General features: G+C 42.4%; 1 protein-coding gene and 1 long non-coding RNA gene across 3 annotated transcripts in view; one reads left to right on the forward strand and one right to left on the reverse strand.

Moving 5' to 3' along the window:
• The first annotated feature begins 163 nt into the window (after positions 1 to 163).
• The window catches only part of LOC115128381 (uncharacterized), a 19,334-nt gene continuing 6,426 nt past the window's right edge, over positions 164 to 13,071 (forward strand). For both annotated transcript variants that reach the window (XR_003863505.2, XR_003863506.2), the window contains exon 1: positions 164 to 379. This is a non-coding gene — a long non-coding RNA (uncharacterized LOC115128381). The remainder of the gene's footprint in view (positions 380 to 13,071) is intronic.
• On the reverse strand, positions 11,600 to 12,765 carry LOC135571446 (putative nuclease HARBI1). Its single transcript, XM_065017738.1, has 3 exons — positions 12,541 to 12,765; positions 12,149 to 12,260; positions 11,600 to 12,054 (listed from the first exon to the last, which is right to left on the reverse strand). Exons 2-3 carry the CDS (start codon positions 12,258 to 12,260, stop codon positions 11,684 to 11,686), a joined length of 483 nt encoding a protein of 160 aa, XP_064873810.1. The 5' UTR covers positions 12,541 to 12,765; the 3' UTR covers positions 11,600 to 11,683.

A 13,071-nucleotide genomic window follows, 5' to 3' on the forward strand; every position in this document is an offset into this window, starting at 1 on the left:
GGCCGCATTTGCATAGCTAGACGAGGCATAGATAACGATAAACCATCACGGTGTCCAATATTAGGTTAAGTCAATACACTGGTTTTATGAGGCGCAAATTGCATGAACATGTTGTGAAAAATATACTGTTTTACAAACTCAAGAGAGCTTCGTGCACAACATGATTTGCCCCGCAAAGAAATACGACGACGTCACACATTGCAGAATGCACACTCAACACTAGATGGTGCACCAACACTGACGATACTTTCAAACGTGCCCCAGCGTGGTCAAGATCACTTGATTTCTTTGAAACTGGAATCTGGGAACATGCACACCATTGGAGTTTATACCTGGCTGGCTGCTTCTGTTCGAAATTACGAACGTCACATGGATTTCGGTACAGTGGCATTAATTAATACATGATAGGTCATTATTTTATGAAAGAGTTAGCCCCTGGCTGTCTTGTATTTCCAGTCAACAGGTGAAATGTGCTCCCTTTTAAATAGAACATTTAAATAGCTTGTTTTTCATTCTTCCTGAATTGGAATGTCACAGAGTTGCCTGGTTGTTTGCAGAATGCAGAGAAACAAGATGTCAAGAAGGAATAGGGTAATCTGATCCAAGATTTGTTTGTGGTGAGGCAACTTCTACTTTGATGTCGAGAGACGGAGTAGGGTGAAGTTGCCCTAAAACGCTGATCTTGGGTCAGATTTGCATTTTCCCAACTAATGGTTAAGGTTTGCAATGGACGAGGGGAAGCTGATCCCATATCTGTTCTTAGAAGAATCTTTACCCCAGAGCTACAGATACCCAAAAGTCAAGTGACTCATCATGTGATTTCTTTGAAACAGTAGTGAGGAGAGTTACAGTCTACATATAGATGGCACTGTGGCATTGTTTATCCTTCACTGTAGCCTGTGCGACGGCTGGTTTGTCTCTTATTGTTCACTTCAGGGACTTTCCATTCACAAACTGAACTTGCTTTGGTTATTCCCGTCACTCACATACCAGAACACACTGGGAGTGGGCAAGAATTCCAGAACACATTTTCATTGGGGAGAGAAAATGTGAAAATATGATGAAAGATGACTTGGTTGGATGTGTAGGCTTGATACTGGAGTTATGGTCAACACGTTTTCAGCTGGTATACACTGGCTCTGTTTTAGTTCTTTCAGTAGCCTATAGTCTTAGTGAAACAAAAACACTTTTTAATTGAAAAGAACGTGTCAATGTAATAGTCCTACATCCCACTCAGTATAAATATGAACAACCATGTATAGGCTACTAGAACTAGATGATGCCTCAGTGTGTCGGCCATCTTATGATTGAGGATAGATAGACACAAGATGGCTGCATACTGACGCTCTTATTGGAAAGGGTGTGGGACTTACCTCAACACTGTTTGACTCCACTTTCCATTGCATTTCTATACTATATGATTTTATTGCTGTGTTTTTCAAACCATTTCCTATCAAATGGATCTAGATCCAACACAATGTGTGTCCTTCAATGGCTCCCATCCAGTATGCCAAATAAACCTCCATTGACCTCAGCCTGAGATTGCTCTTTTGTGTCATCCTCCCAAACCACAAGCCCTCGGAGAATACTATTGGAAGAATACATTGTTTCTCCTCTTTCACATCCTCCTCCCATGTTATTGATTTGAGTCACGGCCATTGTAAGAACTAAACCCACAGCAGTAGATTGCTGGAAGACCTCCCTGTATTGGAGGCCTACCACAATACGCTTGCAGGTTATCTAGATTGTCTTAGATGAGAAAAAGTGCATTCGGAAAGTATTCAGACCCCTTGACTTTTTCCAAATTTTGTTACGTTACAGCCTTGTTTTAAAATGGATTAAATACAAATCTTCATCAATCTACATACAATGCCCCATAATGACAAAGGAAAAATAGATTTTTTGACATTTTAGCAAATCTATTAAAAATAAAAACAGAAATATCTTATTTACCTAAGTATTAAGACCATTTGCTATGAGACTCGAAATTGAGCACAGGTGCATCCTGTTTCCATTGATCATCCTTGAGATGTTTCTACAACTTGTTTGGAGTCCAAATTCAATTGGCTGGACATGATTTGGAAAGGCACACAATTGTCTTTATAAGGTCCCACAGTTGACAGTGTATGTCAGAGCAAAAACCAAGCCATGAGGTCGATGGAATTGTCCGTAGAGCTCAGAGACAGGATTGTGTCAAGGCACAGATTTGGGGAAAGGTACCACCAAATTTCTGCAGCATTGAAGGTCCCCAAGAACACAGTGGCCTCCATCATTCTTAAATGGAAGAAGTTTGGAACCACCAAGACTCTTCCTAGAGCTGACCGACCGGCCAAACTGAGTAATCAGGGGAATGGCCTTGGTCAGGGAGGTGACCAAGAACACAATGGTCACTCTGACAGAACTCCAGAGTTCATCTGTGGAGATGTGAGAACCTTCCAGAAGGACAACCATCTCTACAGCACTCCACCAATCAGGCTTTTATGGCCACTCCTCAGTAAAAGGCACATGACACACATCTCTGGTCTGATGAAACCAAGATGGAACTCTTTGGCCTGAATGCCAAGTGTCACGTCTGGAGAAAACCTGGCACCATCCCTACTGGGAAGCATGGTAGTGGCAGCATCATGCCGTGGGGATGTTTATGAGCTGCAGGAACTGGGAGACTAGACAAGGGAGAGATGAACGGAGTACAGACAGATCCTTGATGAAAACCTGCTCCAGAGCGCTCAGGACCTCAGACTGGGGCGAAGGTTAACCTTCTAACAGGACAATGATCCCTTAGCACACAGCCAAGACAATCGCAGGAGTGGCTTTGGGACAAGTCTCTGAATGTCCTTGTGTGGCCCAGCCAGAGCCCGGACTTGAACCCAATCTAACGTTTCTGGAGAGACCTAAAAATAGTTGTAAAGCAACGCTCCCCATCCAACCTGACAGAGCTTGAGAGGATCTGCAGAGAAGAATGGGAGAAACTCCCCAAATACAGTTGTGCCAAGCTTGTAGGGTCATACCCAAAAAGAGTCGAGTCTGTAATCGCTACCAATGGTGCTTCAACAAAGTACTGAGCAAAGTGTCTAAGTACTTATGTAACTGTTTTTATTTATTTGTTTTTTTGCACAATTTTTTTTTTAAACCTGTTTTTACTTGATGAGGGGGAAAAACAATTGAATCAAAAGAATAAGGCGTTAACATAACGAAATGTGTAAAAAGCCAAGGGGTCTGAATACTAATACTTTATTATCAATTTTCACAAAGAGACGGATGTGTCTTTTTCCTTTATCCCAATACATCTGATATACAGTGCTTTTAGAAAGTATTCACACCCCTTGACTTTTTCCACGTTTTGTTGTGTTACAGGCTGAATTGATAATGGATTCAATTTAGGTTTTGTGTCACTGGCCTACAACACAATACCCCATGTCAAAGTTGAATTATGTTTTTGGAAATTTCTGCAAATTAATCAAAGATGAAAAGCTGGAATGTCTTGGGTTAATAAGTATTCAACCCCTTAGTTAAAAAAAGAAAGAAATTGTACTGTTTTTTTTACCCCGTTTTCCTGATATCCAATTGGTAGTTGCGGTCTTTTCCCATCGCTGTAACTCCGGTACGGACTCGGGAGAGGCGAAGGTCAGGGGCCATGTTCCCTTCAAAACACGACCCCGCCAAGCCGCACTGCTTGCTTAACCCGGGAAGCCAGCCGCACCAATGTGTCAAAGGAAACACCACACAGCGGGCGACCGACATCAGCGTGCATGCGCCCGGCTGCCACTAGGATTCGCTACAACGCGATGGGACAAGGACATCCCAGCCGGCAAAACCCTCCCCTAACTCGGACGATGCTGGGCCAATTGTGTTCCACCTCATGGGTCTTCCAGGCTGTGCCACAGCCCGGGATCGAACTCGGATCTGTAGTGATGCCTCTAGCACTACGATGCAGTGCCTTAGACTGCAGCACCACTCGGGAGGCCAAACCCCTTTGTTATGGAACACTGAAATAAGTTTAGAAAGAAAGATGTGTTTAACAAGTCACATAAGTTGCATGGACACATTCTGTGTGTAATTATAGAGTTTAACAAGATTTTTTAATGACTAACTCTTCTCTGTTCCCCACACATACAAATATCTGTAAGGTCCCTTAGTCTAGCAGTGAATTTCAAACATATATTCAACCACAAAGCCCAGAGAGGTTTTCCAATCCTTCGCAAAAAAGGGCACCTATTGGTAGAAGGATTTTAAAAAAGCAGACTTTGAGTATCCCTTTGAGCAAGGTGAAGTTATTAATTACACTTTGGATGGTGTATTAATACACCCAGTCACTACAAAGATACAGGCATCCTTCCTAACTCAGTTGTCGGAGAGGAAGGAAACCACTCAGGGATTTCACCATGAGGCCAATGGTGACTTTAAAACAATTACAGAGTTGAATGGCTGTGATAGGAGAACACTGAGGATGGCTCAACAACATTGTAATTACTCCACAATACTAACCTAAATAACAGAGTGAAAAGTAGGAAGCCTGTACAGACTAAAATATTCCAAAACATGCATCCTGTTCGTAATAAGACACTAACGCAAAAAATGTGTCGAAGAAATGAACTTTATGTCCTGATACAATGCGTGGTTGTCTAGCAATGATCAACAACCAATTTTACAAAGCTTTAAGAATTTTTAAAAGAAAATATTGTACAATCCAGGTGTGCAAAACTCATAGAGACGTACCCAGAAAGACTCACGGTTGTAATCGCTGCCAAAGGTGATTCTAACAGGTATTGACTCAGGGGCGGGAATGCTTATGAAAATGAGATTTTTCTGTATTTCATTTTCAATATATTTGCAAAGATGTCTGAAAACATTTCACCTTGTCATTATTGTGTAAAATGTGTAGAAAAAAATATATTTAATCCATTTTGAATTCAGGCTGCAACAACAAAATGTGGAATAAGTCAAGGGGTATGAATACTTTCTGAAGTCACTGTATGCCAGATAATGAACTGTCAACACTTTGAGGTGAATTTCAGTGATGGGAAAACTGCAACTACACGAACCTGGTCAAGATCAAGATATGGCTTCTCATTGAGGTGGTGACCTTTTACTCTATGTTTCTGCATGAACCCCATTTAACTATCACAGACTTAATGACATTATGACTGTTATCAGACCTTTTCTTCTGTTTCAGATCAAGTACAGTTTTACATTAGTCTGCTTGTCTGCTTGTCTCAATCTTACGGCTGGCTTTCTGTCTGTCCATATTTGCAAGAGTTGCAACTAAGCCATCAAAGTCGGTGAAAATATCCAGATCCCCAGGCTCCGAGGAGAGCACTGTTTTGGACCTAATGGTTGATTGACATTCATATAACTTACTTTCAGTTTTGTAAATAAATAAATAAAGTTAACCTCTGCTGGTTGGTTCCACCTGTATTTTATGCTACTAATGCTTGAGCTAGCTAAATTCTCATCGGCTCAAAAACAATGTACAAGCTAATATCTTGGTGCGAATAGTTTTTCCAGATAATTTGTGTCTGGACGCCTGAAGAGGGAAGATTATCAGAGAGAACAAATCGGGAATTGACTGGCCAATGTCAAAATGAAGGGTTTTATCCTTCTGGTGCTGGGAATAGGCCTTGTAACAACAGTTAATGCAATAACACAGGTTAATGTAATAACATTTACATTACATTTAAGTCATTTAGCAGACGCTCTTATCCAGAGCGACTTACAAATTGGTGCGTTCACCTTATGACATCCAGTGGAACAGCCACTTTACAATAGTGCATCTAAATCTTTTAAGGGGGAGGGGGGGTGAGAAGGATTACTTTATCCTATCCTAGGTATTCCTTAAAGAGGTGGGGTTTCAGGTGTCTCCGGAAGGTGGTGATTGACTCCGCTGTCCTGGCGTCGTGAGGGAGTTTGTTCCACCATTGGGGGGCCAGAGCAGCGAACAGTTTTGACTGGGCTGAGCGGGAACTGAACTTCCTCAGTGGTAGGGAGGCGAGCAGGCCAGAGGTGGATGAACGCAGTTCCCTTGTTTGGGTGTAGGGCCTGATCAGAGCCTGGAGGTACTGAGGTGCCGTTCCCCTCACAGCTCCGTAGGCAAGCACCATGGTCTTGTAGCGGATGCGAGCTTCAACTGGAAGCCAGTGGAGGGAGCGGAGGAGCGGGGTGACGTGAGAGAACTTGGGAAGGTTGAACACCAGACGGGCTGCGGCGTTCTGGATGAGTTGTAGGGGTTTAATGGCACAGGCAGGGAGCCCAGCCAACAGCGAGTTGCAGTAATCCAGACGGGAGATGACAAGTGCCTGGATTAGGACCTGCGCCGCTTCCTGTGTGAGGCAGGGTCGTACTTTCTCTCCTCCTCCAGCTGTTCCTCATCTCCTCTTACTACCTCGTTCACCCTTTTCCCACCTGTTCCCTTTTTCCCTCTGATTAGGTCTCTATTTCTCTCTCTGTTCCTGCTTCTTTCTTTGTCAGATTCTCGTTTGAGTTTCTCATGCCAGAACCAAACTATCGTCTCGTTTGCTTCACCCTTGTCCCGTCCTGTCGGAATCTGCCTGGCAAGTGCATCCTGTACTCAGCTAACTGTCTTATCGTTGGTACTGTGTCCAGTTCATCTGATGCTACGTGAGATCAGGTACCACTGTTCCTCTACGACCCGCGCCTACCCAGAGAGACCTGCAGCCTGTCGCCGCTAACCCAGCTATTCTCCTCTGCTGCTAAGAAGGGGGCTCTTTTGTAATTATCAGAAGGACTTTTTGTTTCATTTGTCGCCCTCTCTGCGGGTTGTCTATTTTTCCATTATCTACATCTGAAGAGGATCTATGTCTTCCCTGTGTTTTCATTAAAGGACTCTGTTTTTGTTAAAGCGCTTTTGGGTCCTCACTCAAGTGCATAACACTCCTATTGAATAATATGCATTCACCTGTATTGTGAATAGACCTAGGCTACATCTTGATTTACCCAGTTAATCAATAGAGATTTATCTTTCAAATAAATTATTACCATTGTTGTTTTGTAATTGGAGCCAATTGGCCACCCTACCTGTATACTTGTGTAATTGGGGCCAATTGGCCACCCTACCTGTATACTGTGTACTTGGGGCCAGTTGGCCACCCTACCTGTATACATGTGTAATTGGAGCCAATTGGCCACCCTACCTGTATACATGTGTACTTGGGGCCAATTGGCCACCCTACCTGTATACTGTGTACTTGGGGCCAGTTGGCCACCCTACCTGTATACATGTGTAATTGGAGCCAATTGGCCACCCTACATGTGTAATTGTGTACTTGGCCACCCTGCCTGTATACTTGTGTAATTGGGGCCAATTGGCCACCCTACCTGTATACTGTGTACTTGGAGCCAGTTGGCCACCCTACCTGTATACATGTGTAATTGGAGCCAATTGGCCACCCTACATGTGTAATTGTGTACTTGGCCACCCTGCCTGTATACTTGTGTAATTGGGGCCAATTGGCCACCCTACCTGTATACTGTGTACTTGGGGCCAGTTGGCCACCCTACCTGTATACTTGTGTAATTGGCCACCCTACCTGTATACTTGTGTAATTTGAATTACTATGCAAGTTTCATGTAGTCATGAGTCAGCTCACCGTTTTGGCAACAGGGGAGACATTCATGCCAAAGCGCTCTGCCCGCTTCTTCAGGACCTCAACGCTGACAGTTGGTTTGCTATTCACTGGTTAATGTTACATTAACCGGTGTTATTACATTAACCAGTGTTATTACATTATCCGGTGTTATTACATTAACCAGTGTTATTACATTATCCGGTGTTATTACATTAACCAGTGTTATTACATTAACCGGTGTTATTACATTAACCAGTGTTATTACATTATCCGGTGTTATTACATTAACCAGTGTTATTACATTATCCGGTGTTATTACATTAACCAGTGTTATTACATTAACCGGCGTTATTACATTATCCGGTGTTATTACATTAACCGGTGTTATTACATTAACCGGTGTTGTTACATTAACCGGTGTTAATACATTAACCAGTGTTGTTACATTAACCAATGTTAATACATTAACCAGTGTTATTACATTAACCAGTGTTATTACATGAACCGGTGAGTAACAACTTTTGGGATGAATAATGTAATAACATCCACCATAATACCAAAATCCATGTTTTATGTACTACTTCCCTGAATATGAAGCACATACCACCACCCACTGCCAATTACAACACAAACAAACTCATGCACATCCTGTATGCTCATACATAGAGACACTCACAAGCACACGTTGAAATGTACACATGCAACAGTCACACACACACACACACTCTCTTTATCCCTGTTTCTTTCTCTTTCTGTCTGTCTGTCTCTCGCTCTCTCACTCTCTCTCTCTTTCTGTCTGTCTGTCTCTCGCTCTCTCACTCTCTCTCTTTCTGTCTGTCTGTCTCTCTCTCTCTCTCTCACTCTCTTTCTGTCTGTCTGTCTCTCTCTCTCTCACACACTCTCTCTCTCTCACTCTTTCTCTCTGTATGTGTGTGGTTATGATCAAAAGACCTTTGGGTTCGGCTAGGTATGAGGGTATGGACATGAGTATGCAAGTGTGAGTGCGTGTGTGTATATGGGTGCCAGTGAATTGTGATTATTTACTATAAGAATGTTATTATGGGAATTTGATTTTATTATTTTATATTTTCTTTCATCACCCCCCTCTCTCTCAATTCAATTCAAGGGCGTTATTGGCATGGGGAACATATACTAACATTGCCAAATCAAGTGAAATAGATCATAAACAAAAGTGAAATAAACAATAAAAAGTACAAAAAGGAAAATAAATAAACATAAATATGGGTTGTATTTACAATGGTGATTGTTCTTCACTGGTTGACCTTTTCTTGTGGTTGTGGCAAAAGGTCACACATCTTGCTGCTGTGATGGCACACTAGTATTTCACCCAGTAGATACGGGAGTTCTCAAAATTGGGTTTCTTTTCAAATTCTTTGTGGATCTGTGTAATCTGAGGGAAATATGTTTCTCTAATATGGTCATACATTTGGCATGTTAGGAAGTGCAGCTCAGTTTCCACCTCATTTTGTGGCCAGTGTGCACATAACCTGTCTTCTCTTGAGAGCCAGGTCTGCCTATGGCGGCCTTTCACAATAGCAAGGCTATGCTCTCTGAGTCTGTATATAGTCAAAGCTTTCTTTAAGTTTGGGTCAGTTACAGTGGTCAGGTATTCTGCCGCTGTGTACTTTATGTTTAATGCCAAATAGCATTCTAGTTTGCTTAGTTTTTTTGTTAATTCTTTCCAATGTGTCAAGTAATTATCTTATTGTTTTCTCATGATTTGGTTGGGTCTAATTGTGTTGCTGTCCTGGGGCTCTGTGGGGTCTGTTTGTGTTTGTGAACAGAGACCCAGGACCAGCTTGCTTAGGCAACTCTTCTCCAGGTTCATCTCTCTGTAGGTGATGGCTTTGTTATGGAAAGGTTTGGGAATTGCTTCCTTTTAGGTGGTTGTATAATTTAACGTCTCTTTTCTGGATTTTGATCATTAGCGGGTATCGGCCTAATTCTGCTCTGCATGCATTATTTGGTGTTTTACGTTGTACACTGAGGATATTTTTGCAGAATTCTACATGCAGTGTCTCAATATGGTGTTTGTCCCATTTTGTGAATTCTTGGTTGGTGCGGACCCCAGACCTCACAACCTTAAAGGGCAATGGGTTCTATAACTGATTCAAGTATTTTTAGCCAGATCCTAATTGGTATGTCGAATTTTATGTTCCTTTTGATGGCATAGAAGGCCCTTCTTGCCTTGTCTCTCAGCTCATTCACAGCTTTGTTGAAGTTACCTGTAGTGCTGATGTTTAGGCCATGGTATAGTTTTTTGTGCGCTCTAGGACAACGGTGTCTAGATGGAATATTTATTTGTCGTCCTGGTGACAGGACCTTTTTTGGAACACCATTATTTTTGGTCTTACTGAGATTTTCTGTCTGGCTGAATCTGTGCAGAAGATCTAGGTGCTGCTGTAGGCCCTCCTTGGTTGGTGACAGAAGCACCAGATCATCAGCAAACAGTAGACATTTTACTTCAGATTCTAGTAAGGTGAGGCCAGGTGCTGCAGACTGTTCTAGTGCCCTTGCCAATTCGTTGATATATATGTTGAAGAGGATGGGGCTTAAGCTGCATCCCTGTCTCACCCGAAAGCCCATTGGAAAGAAATGCGTTTAAAAAAAAATTTTACGCACACTTGTTGTTTGTGTACATGGATTTTATAACGTCATATGTTTTTCCATCAACACCACTTTCCATCAATTTGTATAGCAGACCCTCATGCCAAATTGAGTCAAATCCTTTTTTGAAATCAACAAAGAATGAGTTTGTTTGTTTGTCAATTAGTGAGGGTGAATACGTGGTCTGTCGTATGGTAATTTGGTAAAAAGCCAATTTGACATTTGCTCAGTACATTGTTTTCATTGAGGAAATATTTCTCTCTCCCTCTCTCTCGCTCTCTCTGAGGACAACCTCAGAGTTCCATGAGTGATTTTTGTTGTTGTTTACATTTAACTATAAACAACGTGAGCAGGTCTGGGGCCTGTTGCACAAAACTAGGATAAGGGATTAAGCCAGGATATCTTGGTGATCCTGGCTCAATTGATCCGTAATCCGGTTGCACTAAAGATGGATAAGGGGCAGGAGGATATGTTATGGTATAAATTACCATGGAGATTTATTCTGTGGAGCTAGCCTGCTCCAGACCAGGCTAAATTCCAGGATCTATTTAATCTCATCCCTAATGTCAGTCAGCAGTCACCACAAATGGAAACCAATAGTTATTTCACTGCTCACTATACATTGTTATCACATAACTAGACCCACTGTTATTATTTAAACGTTTGTGATCATTAATTTCAATGATTTTGGATAAAAAATTATTTTTAGATGATGTTGCTATCATTAGATAATTTACAGTTTCCCATAGACTATAAGGCTATATATAAAATGATAGAATATTAGGGCCACAGAGGGGAAAAAAACAAGTCATAATATTGTAACCAGTTGTTTTAAAGGAGGACAGTTGTTAAAATGACAGATGTGGGGCATTTCGTGAAATTGTACTTCAGTATGGTTTCATAAACAAAGACATGCTGATGTGCCAGAATATTAAGTATCACATTGTCATAAGTATCAAAACTGTAAAAACAATATGTAGCTTTTCTGCAGAAAGAACCAGCCTCATAAATGTATGACTTTATCTTCAGTGTGGCCCTAGTACTCTGTCATATAAACAAATACACATTCCATATGAATATAAAAACACAATGTGTAACATTATGTTCCTTTATTGAATAAGGACAAAACAAAGCAGGTAAACCATCAGCTCCTTTCGAAACTGAAGTCACAGTGACTCTACAAGATGGAAAGCACAGAATCCAAGCATATTATACAAAATGATACATACACATTCAAAGGTCTGTATATAACACACCCTGCATGTCTGCACACTAAAATAAATGCAGGACAAATCCATACACATCAACTGAACAGACAAATGAATGGATGCAGTAGCCTCCTGCAGCCTTGTATTACACACAGTATACCGCACAAACATCATAAGAGGCCAAATTCGTCAAAAACGAACCCAAAAAAACCAAATTCCTCTGCCACCGCAGGACATATTTAACCAAAATTGAAAGCACACATACTAACTAAAATAATTCAACACATATTGGTCCCTCAGCAGCCGACCACTGTCGTCATCAGGGAAGATTGCCGGATTGTCCCAGTCCATGGCTGGTGGCACTCTGGGGGCCCTCTCCTTCCTCAGGCAGGCCACATTGTGGAGGACAGCACAAGCCACAGTAATATCACATGCCCTAACAGGGCTGACCCTTAATTTGTGAAGGCAGTGAAAGCGTGCCTTCAGGAGGCCAAAGGTCATTTCAACTCTGGCCCTGGTCCTGGCATGGGCATGGTTGTAGGCCTGCTGTGCTTCCTGGGGGTCTGTGAAAGGTGTCAGGAGAAAAGGCTGGCAGCCATACCCCCTGTCTCCCAGCAACACACCAGAGAATTCACCTGTCAACACAAAATCTCATCATTACTACCTCATAAACACAGTGATATTCTTGACACAGCCATGATGGTTATAAATAGGGGTTGTGTGGCTTACCTTGTGATAGGCACTGATAGATTTCAGAGGCCCGAAAGATTCTGGAGTCATGGACTGAGCCAGGCCATTTTGCCACAACATTGCTGATCACACAGTCAGCATTGCAGACCATCTGAAATCATAAGATGAGGAATATTACACCAATCAATGCACATCACTGGCAATGCAGAGTGTTCGTCAATGGACAATATCAAAAGTTATGTTCACCTGAACATTAATGCTGTGAAAGGATTTCCTATTCACAAAATCGGCCTCATGGGCACCTGAGGGGGCTTTTATCCTTATGTGTGTGCAGTCCACTGCACCAATGACATTGGGGAAACCTGTCACACAAAGTAATGAGTATCCTACTATGTGTTAACAGTTGTCCTGTAATTTGTAGATCCTCTTACCTGCAATCCTATAGAACTCCTCTTTGATGTCACAGAGTCTTCTGTGGCCAGGAAGGAGATGAAGACATCTGCTAATGCTTTGATAGCCAGACACACACTCCTTATTGTGCGGCAAATTGTGGCCTTGTTCAGCTGTTCTGCATCCCCCACTGAGTACAGGAAGGCTCCACTAGCAAAAAGCGCAAGGCCACACAAACCATTTGCTCCACACTCAGTGCATGGCTCCGTGCAGTGCGGTGCTTAATCCTGGGACCCAGTAGTCTGCATAGATACCTGATGCCATCTGCAGAAAACCTGTATCTTTCATATAGATGGTCATCAGGGAAGGCCAGTGGGTCCAACCGGTCCCTGAAGACCCTTTCTCGCCTGAAGGCTCTCCTCAGCACAAGTGCTTCTTCATCCACCACATCTCGCATGAATGGGCATGCCATTGTCAGAGCAGAAAGGAACACACAATTTTGGGCCTTCATATAGGCTAGTGGCCACACCTGGTGCTGGGGGGGTGGGCAAAAGAGGGCGATGCCTTATAAC

The sequence above is a fragment of the Oncorhynchus nerka genome, linkage group LG4, assembly GCF_034236695.1.
Source record: "Oncorhynchus nerka isolate Pitt River linkage group LG4, Oner_Uvic_2.0, whole genome shotgun sequence".
NCBI lineage: Eukaryota > Metazoa > Chordata > Actinopteri > Salmoniformes > Salmonidae > Oncorhynchus > Oncorhynchus nerka.